The 19,601-nt window shown below is 33.1% G+C and overlaps 2 protein-coding genes across 5 annotated transcripts in view; both read left to right on the top strand.

The window, feature by feature from the left end:
* LOC126816000 (complexin) overlaps positions 1-11,901 on the top strand; it is a 114,921-nt gene extending 103,020 nt beyond the window's left edge. For all 4 annotated transcript variants that reach the window (XM_050542122.2, XM_050542124.2, XM_050542123.2 and 1 more), the window contains 3 exons: positions 2,716-2,851; positions 6,448-6,563; positions 9,050-11,901. In XM_050542122.2, coding sequence (XP_050398079.1) covers positions 2,716-2,851; positions 6,448-6,551 — 240 coding nt within the window. In that variant the 3' untranslated portion in view covers positions 6,552-6,563; positions 9,050-11,901. The remainder of the gene's footprint in view (positions 1-2,715; positions 2,852-6,447; positions 6,564-9,049) is intronic.
* A 4,686-nt stretch (positions 11,902-16,587) lies between these two features.
* LOC126815994 (macrophage-expressed gene 1 protein) lies at positions 16,588-19,601 on the top strand. Its single transcript, XM_050542098.1, has one exon. The coding sequence runs from the start codon at positions 16,647-16,649 to the stop codon at positions 18,846-18,848; it is 2,202 nt and encodes a 733-aa protein (XP_050398055.1). The 5' UTR covers positions 16,588-16,646; the 3' UTR covers positions 18,849-19,601.

Here is a 19,601-nt window from a genome sequence, read left to right on the forward strand (position 1 = left end):
GAAATTTGATAACAATAATATCAATGTGTATAGATTCTTTCTTTAGTTCTGTTTTAGCTTAACAAGATTTGTTCTCTTATTGAGTTGTGTTGCTTTCTATCTCAAACACCAGTAGTTTCAATTGGAAGTTTATTTGATTAAAAAGAACCAATAACACACATCATTGCTTTATGACATGATGAATGTAAATTCTAGGTTCTTGAAACAAAATTATGCTAAAATAGAAACTGATTGACACCCCCCCCCCCCCAAAAAAAAACCCCCAGAGCAATACTCAGAATATGTTTTAAATGTTTTTGGCTGTGTTCAAGATTATTAGTAAATTACTTTTAATTTAAACCTAATGAACAGAGTTGCCGTGTTTTGGTAAGGTTCATTATTTATGCCTAGATTAGTCATTCTGCACATTTGAAAGAAATAGATGCTTTTAACTGGAAGGAATTTTTCTGATATTCAAAATGAACTTTACTCGCAATGTTTATCTAAAAATTAACTGTTAGGATTTTTGATATTTCCAAAATTTCAGGATACATAAGGGAAATTGTGGTTTAAAAATTGCAAATATTGGAAACTATAGCCACTGAATAATTTATCTACAAATTCATACAAGTATATTTGTGGAAATAGAAGCTTTTCATGCATGCTCTTCAATTAAAAATTTTAAAAAAGGAATAAATAAATTGGTGGGGGGGGGGGGGGGGTAGCAATGGTAAATGGTTTGATTTTGTTTCTTTATTATCTAATTTTGCCATATTTTAGAATAGAAAATATAAAGTGTAAAAAATTTTTAGTGCACTTTAAATGCCACTACATCTTATTTTATCAATTTTTTTATAGCTGTCACATTGAAGAGATATGGACATGTACTTTCTTAATGACAGTAAACAGGATAATCGTATAGTCAACTTGAAAATAAGTTTCCTTATGCTGTGTATTTAAAAAAAAATAATCATAAAATCTGGCAAGTACTGTGGTGATAAACGTTTTTAGGTGGATTTTTTTTCTGAGCTGAAAAGTTTCCAGATAAACTGTGTTAATTTTCCCCTGAGCCGTGAAACTCAAACAATTCCTCATTCTCCAGAAAATCTGGATTAATACTTTGCTTTTAAGTAGCTGGTAAATAAATGGTTTATTATAATCAAGAGGATAATCTTGAAGAGGCTGATTATAAACAGACTTAATAAGATAAATTGGAATTACAGTTATTAACTGTCCAGCTGCTTCACATGTAGCAATGTTTAATTCCATTGAAATAAATATACAAGAGAAGTGATTACATTTCAAAGTGTTTTTGGGTTTTTTGGGGTGGTTTTTTTTTTAAAATTTGGATTTGAATGAACTTTATCTTGAAAATTAAAATATAAAAACGTGTTTATATATTTTATAGTTATATATTTTAGAAGTTAAATGACCAGAGGATTTATTTTTATACACCCAGATGTTCATGTAGATGTGTATTGCTATCACCATGTTCGTTCGTCCATCTGTCCTCTACATTTCTTGTCAGTCAGTACAATAGTTGAGTAGATGGTCTAGTTTTTATCAGATTTTTATTAAACTTTCAGAAAACCTTTTTCTTTTCGGCAAAATCAGATAAATATATTTAGCATTGATCACCTTTCTTGCCAGTTACTTTTAAAAAATTCTTTTCAGTGCAATAGAGGCCACAATTTTGATCACAATTTTCTGAAACTTTCAGCAAATTGTATATTATAATATCTATTTGGCAAAATCGGATTAATATGGCATTTTTTTTGCCGAAACTGTCCACACAGTGCTTGGCAGTAACATAGAGACCAGAGTTTTCATCAAATTTTTTTGCACCCAAACATCTATTCTACGCCACAAAAGCATCCGAATAGAATAAAATACTCTTTAGTGGGAGTATTTTTGTTCCTTTTAATATGTAACCCTTCTGCTTGAAATATTTGAGACAAAATAATCATTAATTTGTTTTGTCTTCGCATCTTGAAATTGTAGAGCAAGAGACAAAGCACTATGATCCAAAGAGTTAGATTTATTTGAAAATCTTGTAAACCCTGTTAATTTGGTCTGTAAAAATAATTTACCCCCTGATGTTTTCAAATTCAATAAATAATCTAACATAAAGACAAGGTGTTAGATCCCTACTGAGTTTTCCGAGAAACCAATCAATGTTAATAAGTACGAGATCTATTGATCTTCTGCGAGAATTGAACTTTTTAAATTACTTTCTGCCAAGAACGTCTATTTTCATTCATGAAATAAATCAACAGCTTCAAAACTATTGAAGGACTGAACTTTAATCTATATTATTGACTTGTTTATCTTACCAATTATTAAACAAGATTGAAATCCTGACAATAAACAATTTTAACCACAAGACAAAATGGAACCAAAAGGCCTTTTTGGGAGGGGGAGGGGGAAGTGTCATTACTTTGAATAGTAATATAATTTTAAGTCATGTGGTGTTCAAGAAAATTATATGTTTGCATTCACAATGTTGCTAGTATTTGTGGTACACTAGAACCAGTCTCAGCTTGGATTACTAATCTTCCAAACAGAATTCATTGAAATTTAAAGAAGATCCCCTGACAGTTCAAGATCGAAATAAGAGTAGGCTATATTGCCACTGTCTGGGCAAAATGTCTCTCATTGCAAAATGCCTTAGTCCAGTTGTTAAAGAAACATTTATTAAAATAGTAGTTTTTTAAGTGCAATTTGCTTCAATTTCAGTATGGTTTGAAGAAGAAAGTAAAAGAAGAAGAAGAACCTTTAGCTGACCCTGGTCGAGTTGGTCGAAAGAAGAAGACACCTGCTGAACTCGCAGCAGAACAAAATGCTGAGGAGGAAGATGAGGATGAGTTTGCAAGTAAATTTTCTTCTCTTTGTTGTTGTATGAATTTTGTTTGATCGACAACAAGGTTTAGTATTAGATTACCTCTTAACTAGTTAATTATATTAAATAAGTGAGTGATAAAACTAAGTGACACTCGATTTATTAAAATTGGATTATGTACGTGTGTATATATACCAGAACTAAAGAGATATCACTGTTCATGTGCTTGTGAGTTGTTCCAGTCAAGACAAGAATTGTGGATTTGTTTCAAATCATTTTTGTGTGGAGAATAGTGATAACGATTGTTGGTGGTCGGAAATCTTTTCATCTCTCATTTCTGTTTGTAATGATTGATCGATTCCATCTCAGTTCAGAATCAGATCTTCATATTTTGCTAGCCTAGCAAGACATTACAAACACAGTGGAAGGCCATCAACATTAATTTCAAATGGAGTTTCTTGGACTTAATTTCCTCTCAGAGGCTCTATTCCTTACTTTTAATTTTCTTTTGTAATTAAATGGTTTCCTATTGGTTAAATGAAGCCATTCAGTAAAACCGCCTGGAAACCAACATAACAAAATGTAGTATTCTGGAGGTTAGGATGTTCAAATAGATAAATATTGAACTTTTGTAAATATTCTCTAGACATTAGATATCTGTGTATTTATAATAGGTAGATTTTATTTCTTATCTAATCTGACATCAAATATTCCTCTAGTTTTAAATCTATTTTATTGTATGCATATTAAACAAAATTGATCAGATTTTAGGGCATTTATTAGAAATATCTGACATAGGTAGCTATATTATTCTTAATGCTAGATAGTACATGCATATATTTGATAGTATTAGTAAATAAAAATTTCAGCATTTTTGCCAACACGTGCAATTTTTCTCTTTGCTCATCTTTTAAGTGCTTTGAATTAAATTAAATATAATATTAACAGAAATTATTTTCTGATTTGTACAAAGTAATAATTTGTCTTAATTTTTTGTATCATTGATTTTATTTGATCATTTTATCATCAATGCCATAAACAAAACCAACATCATTTAGGCCTCATGCATAGTAAATATTGGGAGTGGGGGGAATTCTCCAAAAAACAGTAATCAGAGGAAAATTCTCAAAAAAAACTCCAGTAATCGGGAAACATTAACCAACTGTTAAAAAACCTCAATTGCACAGAGGAGCAGTATCAGATGTTCTAGAAGATTAAACATACCCCGCCTCATGAATGAAACCTGTCATTACTTACATCCCAATGGCTCGCTCATGGAGTCATGGCAATAGACTGAAAATAGATCTGACCCATTGGTTAACTTACACAGCATATTTTGAGCTGAATCATAAAAATCCTGGACATGATGAAATACAATCCATTTCAGAAGGATGTCAAATGTAATGTTTAATAAAACAGATGATAACTATTTTGTTAAACTTTCTGGGCATTGTATTAATATTATGTGTAGAATTATCATCGACCATCATTAAAAGCAAAAATTTACCATTATATATAATCATATATACTATTGTTAGTTTGGCCAATTTTTATTTGCTTGTTATTGTTACTTCTCTTTTTTGTTATTATATTTATTTTACAGTTTATTGTCCTTAATATTATTTATTTATATGTTTATGTTATTTATCCCTCACATTAAAGCAGACAATGTGGCAATATATGTTTAATGTAGTATTTCATATTTTCAAAATTAAAAGATCACTATGTTTTCTTACAGTGTTGTCCATGGAGGCCAAAATTCAAAAAATTCTATAAATTAAATCCTACACAGTAATGTATTTACCCAGTGAAGTTCTTTTTGCCCGTCAGGCTAGTTTTAGCTAGTACCTTGTGCAGAAATTCACCCTTAGCTCATGCCATCAAAATATTTGGTTAAGATCCTATAAATGAAGCTGAACTTACTCCAGACGGATTCTCATCCCATACTGCAGGGGGTTTATGTAGTTTAAAACTTCGCACGATCAAACTTTGTGGCTCATGTTTTTCCTCCTTGTCATTGATGTGGTAATTTCCAATCAAGGACACAGCTTTCATGATGATGGATTTATCACTCAATAATGAATTTCAAAGGCGATATATATATATATATATATATATATGTACTAAAATAAACAAAATCTTCATGCAGATATCATTTCAATTTGTCTTTTTGGATTAGTCACTTTGTCTTGTTTCCTTCTGTTTGGTGATAAATTAACATACTAATCCTTTTGGATACAGTATTAAATGTATTAACACTTGTCAATATTATAAAAAATGTTCAGCAGTGCCTTTGATCTTTTTACTGTTTTGACTTGAGTTATTACATTTAATATATGAAAAGTTTGAGATTCTCCATTTATTAAGGGTAAATAATAAAAAAAAGTTAATTAGCAGGGGATGATATAATAACATGTATCAAATATATTCCATTGTTTTAGTTAATTACATGGTTTCCCCTTGTTGGTGGTGCAGAACGGAATGCCTGACAAGGACAGCTGTCAAGTCATTCGGATGAGACGGAAAACCGAGGTCCTGTGTATACATTGGCGTGTACCTAAAAAAGATCCCTTGGCACTTAGAATTTGATATAAGAGTAGGCCATAGTGCAGCTGCCCGGGAAAAATTTCCCTCATAGCACACTGTATGGCATATGCTCGTCTTCATTAGCCCAGTAGGAGCAGAAAAGTAGGACGTTAAACCCCATTTCATTTCATATAGTTAATTATTCTTTTTTTTTTTAATATTCTTATTTTTTAGTGTTGTTTATTTATGAAGTTTGCATAATATATTAGATTTACATATTAGATTTGTTCATACTGTCTCAAAAATTAGATCAAAAATCCTAACCTTTAAAGGTCTACTGTTAATGATTGTTTATTTTGTAAATAGACATTAACTATAAGTGAAAAACAAGGATTTATATTTTTGTGTAAATTTAATTCAATCATTCTATTAAAGACAAAAAAGTAAAAATGTGATTGGAAATTAATTCAACCTGATAGGTGAAAAAGTGGTCACAAATGATTTTATAAAAATATATTAAAAATAAACAATGAATGGATTAAATATACACAATATATTTATGTTTTACACTTTTGTTGTTTGTCATGGAAAGATAATTCTTATTGTTAAAATCTAGAATTATTGTGAATACAATTTGTATAATAGTATTTACAAGTTATTTCATAGTCTATATTGTTAAATTAAAAAATCCAGAAGCATTTGTGCATGTTTTTCAGTGATATGAATTAAAATGGTTAACAAAAATAATTATTTGTTGATGATATCATTTAAAAATAGTCCAATTTTACTTGTTCTCTTTTACAATATTATTTATTTAATTTTTTTAAAATTCAGAATCATTTGTGCATGTTTTTTAATGATAGGACATGAATCAAGAATCACAAAAAAGGTTAACACAAAATAATTATCATTTAGTCTAATCAAACTTTAACTTAATTTTAAGGCAGCCTTTTGATTGCTTTCAATCTTTCCTTACCCTTTCGGAATGCTTTTTTTTTTTTTGCTATTGGAATGCTTTTTTCTTGGATATGTGTATCATGTATCTGCTTTTTGATGGCCGTCATTTCCCCTGGCATTGTTTGTTGTTTCCTTCTGTTTTCCAGAATTTCCCTCAAATTTAAGCGAGTTGACATCTAAAGTGAGTGAAATGCCTTCTAAATTGGCTCAAGGTGTAAGCGATGTTACGTCAAAGTGTGTACTCCAGTAACTAATTTATCATGTAAGTTGATCCTCCCATCACACATACCTGCTTGTGATGTTGTGTGTACTTGTCATGTAATCTCGTGTACCTGTAGTAATAACATCACTTTATGTGCACGCTTAGCCAAGATTGTCAGGACATACAGTGACAATAGGATTTAGAATCAAGCCTTAGTAAAAAGGGGTTATTTTGCAATCAGTTATACAAAAAATACCTTTCCAAGATTCCATCTTAAATTGAACTTTCAAAAATGTACCATAGTTATTCAGTTATTCATGTATATGATAATATTGAAATGTTCATTTATAATATTTTACTCAATTTCTTCTGGAATATAATAGGATTAAATCAAAATAATTATTGAACATTAAGCTTGTTCCCGCGATGCATAGTCTAGATTTCCACACAACAGGTTAATTCGTCTAGTGGGAAAACAATAATGATATCATGTCTACTCGATTCAAAGAAGACATTACTTGATCCTAAACAAAAATTATTCACTTGTTAATAATGAGTTAGAGACAGACAGAAAGTCATAAAATTGTCATTATCGCTAAGTGATGGTCAAAAGGAACTATTATTTTTGATTTAAACAAACCAATGAAAGATTAAAGATGAAAATGTCACAGATTTTATGATGACACGATCAGAGCATTATCGATGACCAGAGAAACAATTCAAGACTCCATGAATATATTTTTTGCTGCTTTCAATTAATATTTGTTATTGAATAATTGGATGAAAGCAAAAGTAGACTTGTGATTCTAGGTTCTGACGGGTTTATTTCATTTCAAGACTTTTTTTTATTAAGGATATTTGTTGATGCTATTAAATCTCTTTAACATTTGTATCTTGCGATGAAAAATTACAAAGAATTGACCATCTTCATTAGCCCAGTTCGGAGCAGAACAGTAGGACGTTAAACCCCATTTCATTTCATTTCACAAAGAATTGAAAAGTAACATTTTGAGAAAAATTACAACAGTCTAAATTTCTGCACAGTTGGCTCACCTGTTTAGGTAACCCTGTTTTTGTTTTGTTGATTTTTTCACCATCGCAAGTGAATCATAGCAATAATGAATATTATAAAAACAGATTTCATATATCAACTAGTAGAGTATTATAACATGGGGTTCAACCACCTGAGACTTTTAATAGGGAGTCTTTATTAAAAAGTCCCTGTCAATCATTGTTATAAATTAATTAAAAAGACAGTGGTTGATCCCCTTTATGTAGATGTTTTGTCTTGTCAACTATATCACTATACTTGCTGTGAAATTGTTCTAATTAGCTGGGGTAAAGCATTATGCATCAGATTGTATATGTAAATACATTTTGAGTATCATTAGGAATTTTTTTTTTTTTTTTTTTTTTGCTTTTAACAAAATGTTAGCACATTTTCCATTTGGTGGTTTATCCAGTTTTTCAGAAAGAATTGAGAATAACATAATTTAACAGTATATTTGAAGGGGGTAAAACAGTTAGGTCAGTTATTTGGCAGTTTGATTGGTCTGATTGCTGTATATAATAAATATGCTGGAGAGTGGGATGGACAGTTAAATATTATGCATGAAGACACTGGAGCATATATACTTCAAATAATGTATACTAGCGAATGACACGGCCCTGCACAGGTTGAAAGTAGTATACACCGAATTCCAGCCTCGGGACAGTCCTAAGTGTAGCCGCCAACCCTGAACAGACAAACAGACCGACAAACGACAGTCACAAATATTAGTATAGATTTCAATATTTCAGATATACAAAGTAGTATATTGTGATTGACATACAATGTGCATTTCAATTAGACAAGTAGCATATTAAAAACAGTGTGTATTTCAATTAGACAAGTAGCATATTAAAAACAGTGTGTATTTCAAATAGACAAGTAGCATATTAAAAATAGCATTTATTTCAAATAGACAAGTAGCATATTAAAAACGTGTGTATTTCAAATAGACAAGAAGCCTATTAAAAACAGTGTGTATTTCGAATATAAAAGTCGAATATTGCAAACAATGTGTATTTCAAATATATACAGTGTAGCATGGTTCATTTTTATTATACTTACATGTTGTATTGAGCTTAGTTGGGGCATGATTAATTGTTGTGATATAGAAAAACAAAATAACTTGTAGGCCAGTTGAAAACCTAATTCTCTTGTGATATATTTATGTTTCTAATCAGTTAATTAATTTTGTGTTCTTGCATGAATGTATTAATTTTGTCATCTTGCATGAATGTTTAATGTTGTGCTAATATAATATGAGCCAATTTAGAAAGCTGTTAACAAACTGAAATTTATAACTTAATCAAATTCGACATAAATAATTATGTGGTATAATTTAATTATAAATTTTTGTTTTATATAACTTAAAAAATACCTAAAAATCATTCTATTCTAGATGTTTGACTTTGAAACCATTTTGATCATATTTCTTGAGTTGATCATTTTGTTCAATCATGTTTTTTAATTTTTTTTTCTTTCCATTCCCTTCTTTCAGTTTTAGCCTTAGTCTTCTTATGCAATGTGGTAAGCAAGGTACTATATCAGTATTGTTGGTTAATGCTTTCTTAGCATGTGGTTTCAAATGATCAAATATAAACTTAGTATAAAACCACTACTGTTGAATATGTTAATTGAGTTATTAGCAATAAGGATGAGATTAGATAAAGTTTCATGTACATATTATTAATTAGACACTAGAAAAGATGTCAATCTTGGCCGATATGGGCAAGAATCTGAATTCAGTTGCTGTACTTACATTATGTAAATGGAAAGCTTGTTGTAGGCAATGATGTATTGCAGTGATTAAAAGGATGTAATTTTAGAAAGCCAATTGAGAAAAACCTTCTATGTATTCATTAAATCACGCATTACCACTACACTGCATAATTATATGATTGACAACATTAGAAAATTTGTTAATTATACCCTATTCATGATCACATACAACCATTTCTCTGAAAAAATACACATATTACTTCTTTAAAGACTTTTTTGTTTGCACAACATTCATTTTCAAAAACGTCAAATCCAATACACTTAAGTACATAGTTTTTTGGGCATTCAAAATAAATAATATTTTGTCTAAATTCCATGGAGTATGTATGGAAATATGGATGAGGGGAGACAACTCTTTCTAAACAGCAAAAAGGATTCCTGGTACTTTTATTACAGTTGTACATTTCCAAATGATTTTTCAAGCCTGGAAATAAGGCACCTGTCACAGACAATGTCAGGCACAGATTCAGCCTTTGTCAGGCACAAAACCTCTGGCGCATGTCATTTTGTCCGGCACTGATTTGTCTCTTTTATTGATATTATCAATACATGTCCGGCACTAAGTTGAAAATGTTGGGTACTATTTCATTAATGCCTGACATTTTGTCAAGTACATCTAAAACCGTTATTTCCAGGCCTGATTTTATTAGAAATGTAATCTGATATTACTGAAACAAATGGCATCTAATATTGTGTCTATGTATTGTGTCTATAATTGTGTTCATAAGAAAATATTCAACAACAAATAGGTGTTATAAAAATAATATTAAATTTGCATATTATGTTTATAAAATGCTGTTGTACATCTTCAACAAAATGAATAACAAACATTATGTTAAAATGAATATTTAGATCTAGAACTGAATTTTAACAAGACACATTGATTATTTATTTTTGCATATTAAATGTATAAATTTTCCTTACTGACAAGATATGGAATTATTGTAGTTTAAAATTTGTGTTGAATTAACCACTTTCTAACACCGCAGAGACTTTGATTATTAATGCAGCCTGTGGTTATTAAATATTTGGCGTTATGATTAAAATAACATATAAATTTTAAATCTAATAAATTTGAATTGTTTTCAGTTTTATGGCATTGTTTTACTCAGGTATTTTGTTTGTCATTTGTTTAAAATCATATTATTGAATGACTATAGCCCACTGTTGAAATCACTGTCATGTCTTAATGAGGTTATTTAACACCAATGTGGATCCTGTTATTTCCTCCTTGGCACCTCCTAATTCCCCATCCCTGCCATGACTGTCCCATTCCCACCATGCCCTCACGACATGTCAAAAAGTGAACAATGTCACCCTTTCGAAATTCTTAACCATTAATGTCAATTTATTTCAAGATCACTGTTCTATCTATTGTTCATGTAATTCTGCCCATAATAAATGAACTCATTGATGCCCCTAATGCTGACCCTTTTGGCACATCCGCATTTACCGTACCAGTACTTGTACAACTACCAGATTTTCCCCAAATCTCAATGTTCACATCCTGCTTAGTTTAAGTTACCTGTTACATTGCATCTGTTAAAAGAGAAAAAATATACGCACTCTAGGAATAAGTTTATCATCAGCTTTAAAAATGGCTTAATTGATTGTAAATGTGTCACATTATTGAACTAATACTCATCCCTATTTATCCCAGCTGTGTATATTAATATATATAATTGATGTGTTTGTGTATAGGATTAGATATAGTAAGTAATAATATTTAAATATTAAGAAGAGTTTTTGTACATATCTTTAGACTATTTATTCTAAATGATAATAATATATCGATCTGATGAATCTGTGATTTTTGCTATCTTTAATTTACTTCTTCAGTGATGAATTTGTATTTAAGTTGTTGATTTTATTTCATGTGATAATAAATAGTGATATTGAATTCCAAAGACATCTTCTAGTAACATTTGACATGTGATATTTTTGGTATGTTGGGCAGTTTTTAAATTGGAAATTACATAGAAAACAAAAATAAAAATTACTTCAAAATTAGACAACAATTGCAAATAGAATTGGATAAACAATGTAATGTGTCTAGTGATCAATCCCTGACAGATTAGTTGATTCTAGGGAGTGATGCTGGTTCCTCCCATGCATGTATTATTTATCTAAAGTTTACTTTGATTAAACTAGGAAACCAAGTTCCTGATCAAGAAATAGGTCACAAAATGTTATGTAAATTTCTCTTATTCTGGTGTTTTTATGTTTACTCTCAATCAAGACATTCCAGTAAATCATCGTTTTTTTTTTAAATTTGAGGACCTTACTAAAGATTAATAAAACATTCCTGATAGCCCAACAAAGAAAGGTCTCCTTTTTCTATATAACTTGTATTGTGTGTTTTTTTTTGTTTTTTTTGTTCTTCTTTTTATTGATATACTTGACTTATATCGTATCCATGGTGAGGATAAAAATGATGAGATTAGGTTAAAGAGTATTTAGTTAAAGAATGATTGTTTTTACTTATATTACTATATGTATTATGTACAGTGTTAATATTCATCAGTAATTTAAGATCAGTTGTTAAATCATGACATAAAAGTTTTAAAACCGCAGAAAGTGTTGATTTTTTTTTTAGAGACTACTGGATGACCGGTGCTGCATGGGTTGAAAGTAGTGTAACTCTGCAACCGAAAGCGGTAGTCCAATGCCAAATAGCCCATATTACTCCCCGGTCCGACAAACAACAGTCACAAAAATATACTATAGATTTGGCAATGCCAAAGACTGCCTGGACGGTTGTGTCATGCATTCCTGATAATGTTCCAAATGACCAGACACAAACATTTGAGATACCCCTGCTTGTCTACACCCCTAATGGACCAAGTAATAATATTTAATTATACATAAAAGAGCACCAAAAATCAACAAAATTACTATATTTGGTATAAATGGTAAGTCCATATTGCCTAAAATTGCCTCTTCGTTGAGACCCTTGCCTATACATGTTGTGCTTAGCATTTTCTTTGAACATACATGTATAATCCAGTCTATTGAAATGCTTTATTTAGTTTTTTTATGCAAATTTACCTAGATGAATCATTATAACCCATTCCACTAAGATGGATTATTTGAGTCTAATCCTTCACTCCAGTGAGAAGATTTATTTGAGTCTAATCCTCCACTCCTCTAAGATGATTTATTTGAGTCCAATCCACTGAAATGAATTATTTTCCTTCACTCCACTGAGAAGATTTATTGGAGTCTAATCCTCCACTCCACTAAGATGACTTATTTGAGTCAAATCCACTGAAATGAATTATTTTCCATTTCACTGTGATGGATTATTTAAGTCCAACCCACTTGGATGGATTATTTGAGTCCAATCCACTGTGATTGATTATTTGAGTTCAATCCACTGTGATTGATTATTTTAGCCTCATCCACTGAGATGGACCAATTGAGTCCAATCGTTTGAGTTGGTTTATTTGAGTCCAATCTTATTAGATAGATAATAGTCTGAAGAGTAGGTACCGAGGGAAATCCCTTCAAATAAATAATTGTATTGGAAGCGCGCCACCAACCAAATGTTCCGACAGTCCGGCATTATTATTATTATACTATCACCACAACTCACCAACACCCAAAAATAAATCATGTAGTATTTACTGAACACACAACGAATACTGGATTTGTAAAAGACTGTGTCAATATATCAACAGCTTTGTAAAAATACCCCAGCTTTATGTTGCTTTCGTCTCTGTTCATAAAATTACGTCAGTCCTACAGCCAAACCCCAGTTTGAGCCTTGACATGACACTACAGCTAGGATCCAGTAAAGGTTTTTTTGGTAGGTTATATATCTTCAGTATGTGTAGATTCAGAATCTAGATGACGCCACAAGAAATAATGTGATGGCGCAATACGTCAAATTTTGAAATTTTGTGTTTGCCGAATTCATATCTGAACAGCAAAATGTGTTAGGATCAAACGGAACGCCAATATGGTTCTCAAATTCGACAAAATAGTTTAGGAGACCATGGAAGAGAATTAATTATAATATGTAAGAACATTTCTGTATCAAAGAACCTAGAACAAGGCAAAATAGACGTTGATAAAAAAAAAACCAAAAAAAAAACCCTCGAGGGCATGGAAAACGCAAGAAAACAATCCCAACAGAAATGTCTGGCAAATTTTACACTATGCCACTTGAGAGGTACACTCTGTACATTAGATGCAAGTATCAGGAACTCGGACCCTGATTCAGTTGGGTCAAGTTTGTCTCCCTGGGTTCGACATTCTCTATTTCAAATTTTTTTTTATTTGTGGATACTATTTTTCGGAGGAGGTTGGCATGACAGGAGCCCCCGCTCTACTCCTGTGTCGGGGTTGACCCGACCTATCCATTTGTTCCGTACGATATGGACCTGTTTTACTTTTAGTATTATTATATATTTTCCTGTGAAGAAACAAGGCACAGGTTTGAATAATCTAGCATAATGATGGGGCACCATTTGTATAACAATGGGTTTTTTCTCTACGACTACAGACCCATTTTCTTCATTTAAACCTCATTTTGCTTCATTTAAACTTGAGTATTTCCCTTTATGCAAGAGCTAAATCTGCCTATTGCAGATCTTTCTTTAGGCCTGGAATGTTATCTAAATTATTAATTATACATTAATTAACCTATCCAGACCATAATCAACTCTCGATGTCATCGTTAGCCTGTGTTATTTAATGGATTAGGATCCGATTTGCTGCTCAACTTTCATTCATGATTTATTCATTTGGATAATCGAGACTGTGTTTTTTTTTTATCGTAATGATGATCGAGACTAGGCCGAAAATTCAATCGGTAAATTCTCCGTTCAGAGTGGATCAATTTGTCTGAATTTTCATCAAATTTCATTTACATTATCTAGTTTTTAACATTTCAAACCATTGTGTCAAAATTCATAAAGTTTTAGAAATAGGATATATCACGAATATTCAAATTAGCATCACACATATGAAGACGGGCATACATGTAGTGTGCTATCATCGAACTATGGTGCTATAAAGGACTGTTTAAGGGTGGATCCAGAGACCATGACCATCATAAATTGTGGGGTGGGGTGGGGGCCACAAAGCACACGGGTGTTTTCCATAGGAAAATTTTGAAAACTAGAAGCCCGGGAAAGCCATTTCCAATGATCTGAGACGATAATCCGACTGGGTTTGTGCGCCGGGGGGGGGGGGGGGGGGAGGGGCTCACTAGATCCGCCCTTGCAGTTTCCCTAATCAGCGGCGTTTTCACTTATTTTTCGTCGAATTCAAACTTTCAAGGCAAAATGCATGAGACCTGGGTTTCCGCACTATCCGAAGGGAGTGGAGTGCATAATTATACATTTCCTGTAAATGCTAAAATAGCATTCAAATGACAGTGTTGATGAACCAGATCCTGTTTAAAGGTTGTAAGCTAGCCTACATTTGAACAATATAATTTCAAGCCAAGCCCCATTCAAAATCAAAAAGATTCATCTGTCCTTTTTAAGGAGGTCACAGCCAAAAAATGATGATAAAAGAAATTTCTCGATACAAAATTGTCTAAATCAAAGGCGTAACATATCCTTAATTGGAGACACGGTGGCTCAGTGGGTAGGGCAGTGGATCACTGTACAGGAGGTCTCGGGAACACTGCCGGCGAGTAGCGTTTGGGGACGGTTCCCATGGTCCAAAACTAGTTCATACGTTGAATAAATGAATAAATACAAGCATAAACTTTTTTACATTTTAATCTCCTAAATTCTTTTTTTTAAAATTATAATTAGGCCTATCTTATAGATATATGTCTTCATATTAATCAAAACATGCCTAAATAAAAGCCAAGTTGTTGTTATATATTTTGTGCATAATATACTCACTTAATGGGTTTGACAAATAAATCAACAAAGCAATTTGACATGTTGAAAGAGAAACAAGGATCGGTCTAAAAAGTTTCCAGGTATTAAACGGGTATTTTTTTCTGAAAATTGTCGACCAATAAGAATATCTCCTCGACGGCCTCGCTCTACTTAACAAGTATATTTATTATGGGTATTTACACATTAGTAGGTGTGACGTAAGACGGGTTTGTTAGTTCACATAAAAGATGCAAATCTGAGTAATGCAATCATTGTATAATGTGAATATTGGGCGCAATGTGCAAATAGAATAGTTGAAAGTTGAAAGTTAATAGTCACAGAATGGGATCAGTGTTCAACAAATTAAAGTAGTCTAACTGCATCAGTACATATTCACGTAACTAAAATAAAGACCTTACGAATTTCTTATAAAACCTCATCCTTATATTGAACATTAGAAATCTAATATAAGCTTGAAAGAGGGAAATGAAATGGGGTTTAACGCCTTACACTTTGGTTCCAAAGTGTCAATGAAGACGGACATGGCCCACGCATAGCAGTGTGACTAAGTGAGATGTAGCCTCGACAGCGGCACTAGGGCCTATTTTTATTTCAGATTCCAACGTGTACACGGAACCTCGGTTTTCAGTCCCATCAAACGACTAGACACTATTCATTGCCAGATTTCGTCAAGATCGCGAGACGTACATTGAGTTAGAGCACGTGGACGAGATTGTGGATTAGGGTAAGTATTAGGGTCTAATATTTAGACCTAAATTTAACCCATTGCAGGCGTTCCGTCATGCACCACTGACAAAAGGGAAGCAACGTTGACATTTCTAGGAATCTTTCTCGATCAGCACCGGGATCGAACCCGCAATTTCCTTGCTTGGTAACCGGCGCTTCACCATGGGTCCCAGCAAGAAAGCTAATACAAATACTATGCCTATGTAAACTCCATAATAATGATACCCCACCCCATATAAATTCTCTACTAAAGAATAATATTGCGAGATTATTCTTAAATGGTCAGTTATACAAGGTGCTTTATTCTGGGCGGGGCCCCCATTCTCGATACCCAATACCCGCTATTTCTTTATCAGTACCGAATTTATTTGTTTTAAATTGATCAGCATAGTACACGCTTGTTATTTTCCTGCTCCCTATATCTGCTGGTTGAGTGTTTGTTTGCTTTGCATTATTTCCCTTTTTTCCCAGGGAAAACCAGACCTCGTGATGATGAATCATACCCTATGTAGTCATGATTTCAAGTGGAGTTAATTAATACGTATAAGATCAGATAAAATAAGCATATACAGACACTCCATTGCCAATGTGATTACTTCCTCATTGATAACTCGTGACAAATCTAAATCGGGAAAACCCACTCAAATGGTATAATATAGTTTGGCAAATCATTTCTTCCGTTAGAAAAGTCAAAAGTTTCAAGCAGTGTAGATCGGTATTTGGAAAATGGCGTTCGGTTTAAAAGAAATCGGACTTTTCCTCGTCCTTCTATTTGTACCTACTGTGATGTCGGTGGAACTAAAGTCGCCTGAGTCAAGTTTTCCAACAGGCGATTACAGAAACTGTTTGTCTCAACTTGGTAAAAATGTGGACATTTTTGAAGTTCTTCCAATTCATGGATGGGATAATTTACGTAATTTAGAAACCGGTGTCGTCATATTTGCAAATTATTCGAAATGTATGCTAACCGATGATGGAAAATATTTGATTCCGGATGATGTATATCTTATTCCACTAAAGATGAGTAAAGTTCACGAGTTTGCTGAACTAATTACCCATTGGACGAATTATTCAAGTGTAACCTCAAAATCAATCAATGTTGATGGAGGATTAAACATTTTTAGCTTTGGAATCAGTGGCAAGTTTTCTGATAGTTACCAAAACACCAAAACTAAGCAAGTTTACGACAAATCTTATACCACCAGAGTTCAGCTACGTTATATTCAATATACGGCCAAACTTCAACCGTTCGCGCCACTGCATCCGTCCTTCAAGTCAGCCTTGTTAAAAATTGCTAGATTTATTCAAATGAACCAAACGGATGATGCCAGATACCAAAGTGAACTTCTTGTCAGGGATTTCGGAACTCATGTTGTTACAAGTATTGATGCAGGCGCTGCACTGGTTCAAGAAGATTTTGTAACTAGAGAATTCATCATGAAGTATGAATCGAAAAAACACGATATACTAGCTGCTGCCAGTGCCAACTTCTTCGGTATAGCTCATCTAGGCATAACCCATACGTCCTCTTCCAAGAACACTATGTCAGATTCGTATGACAAAAGTAAAACAAGTTCCGATATATCGACCTATGGTGGTTCCATTTACATGTTTGCAAACTATACAGCCACGGATTGGGCCGGCAAGTTGGACAACAATCTTGTGGCCATGGACAGGTCAGGCGATCCACTTTACTATGTTATCACCCCAGACAACTTGCCTGAGGTGCCCGTATCAATTGTAAGAGAAGTTGCAGACACTGTTCAGAAATCAATTGAACGTTACTTTGAATACAACATTTATCGCGGTTGTTTGTCAGCCGATGCCCCTAATTTTGCCTTTCAAGCAAATGTTGAGGACGGAAGCTGCAAACTTCCACTGACCAATCTAACATTCGGTGGAGTATACCAGGTATGTCAGATGACAGCAGGATCCAACGCCGGAGATTTGTGTGGAGGTCTTAGTCAAGACAATCCTAAGACGGGGCAATATTCGTGCCCATCAAATTATCGATCGGTGCAGCTACACTCAGAAACTTTTAAGAAAAGTTACACTACCCGACCATGTCACCATTGTGGCTGGTGGAGTCGATGCTGCCATACAGAATATCATTTATCCAAAGCAACAGTTACAACTTATTGGTGTGCTGCAGATCATTCCGTTCCCCAAGATTCTGGATATTTGTTTGGTGGAATGTATTCCTCCCATATTGCTAACCCTTTCACAAAAGGTAAAGATTGTCCTGCGAATTACTACCCAAGAATGGTGGGCAGCGATTTGAAAGTTTGCATTAGCGATGACTTCGAAATGGCGTCCAAAGATTCGGTGCCCTTTGGTGGGTTTTACAGCTGTGATATGGGTAACCCCTTAGCTGTGGCAAAATCGGACTCGTCTTCATCCTTGAAAATGAGCCCCCTCAACACATTAAAGGAATATTACAGAAAGCGTGGCGCGAGTGGATGGCCCAAGGGGTGCCCGAAAGGTTTCAGTGCTCATTTAGGTATAATTGATCAAGAATGTGCTATCCATTACTGTATTGTTTCTGGTGCCCTTTCTCCCAAAGGCCTGCCTCCAATCAGAAGACCACCCTTTTCAAACAGGGCTGTGATCATTCCTGCAATAGAAACAGACTATATCTTTAACATTAATAATGGGACATGGGCGAGGGATATTGGAGCAATGGAGATCAGCAACACACCAGCAAAGAGTGAGGATGAAAGTTCGTCTATGAATCCCGGAGTAGCATCGGTTATTTCAATTCTCGGAACTTTGGGGTTTGTTGGATTAATCATTGCTGTGTTAGCGTTTGTTCGACATAGGCGCACCTCCCAATCTACTTACGGCGGAATTGGACAAGAACATCTTGTTAACAGTCAGTCTGGATATGGTTCCACCGTAAATGCGAATACTGCAGAACAGAACTGTTGATTACTTAAAGCGCAAGAATTTTCAGTGACGGTTTTTAATTCATAAAGAAACTCAACCATCGTAAAACTGAGACTCTTTGTGATTGCTTATCTTTATTCGTCACATGTAATAATTAACTCCTCCGTACTCTTGAAAGTTGACTTAGAGTACTTGAGAACATTCAAACGCCAAAGCGGTCCTGAAAGGAAAATTAATTATCAAATTTGACAGCTTTCACATGATATTATAATTAAAATACGTTCAGGGCCAGATCCTCGAATTCTGGTGTGGGCTAAATGGAGTTTAACGAAGAAGAGTTAAAAAAAAACTTAGACATTGATTTGCCCCAATCAGTGTTCGTGGAAGACGAAACTTAAATTCTGCTCATATTATTTTTTGTGTGTATTTATGTAAATTGCCTATACACTAAACTGAACACTATATTCGTCACGAAAGTCTTTTATTTGAATTTCCCATAATTTGTGTTGTTCTTATCGATATAGATCTGAAAGAAAGTATACGTGTGTATAAGAGTTCTGGAAAATCTTAATATTTTAAATTTTATTTTTCTTCTTGTTGAAGTTCATTTATTGTATATTTCGAAATGATATGAAATGAAATGAAATGGGGTATGCATGTGGTTATTATGTATAACACATAATCTTATTTGTATATCACGCAGTAATAAGCCCTTCTGTTGTTGCTTTTGAAAAACAAGGTGCACATCTTTGTTTTTTATTTTTTAATTTTAAAAATAAAGTTTTGATAATAAAA

The sequence above is a fragment of the Patella vulgata genome, chromosome 3 (assembly GCF_932274485.2).
Source record: "Patella vulgata chromosome 3, xgPatVulg1.2, whole genome shotgun sequence".
Classification (NCBI taxonomy): Eukaryota; Metazoa; Mollusca; class Gastropoda; family Patellidae; genus Patella; species Patella vulgata.

Bases quoted from the DNA above. Each gene is read 5' to 3' on its own strand.
- LOC126815994 (XM_050542098.1), top strand. From the start codon at position 16,647: ATGGCGTTCGGTTTAAAAGAAATCGGACTTTTCCTCGTCCTTCTATTT.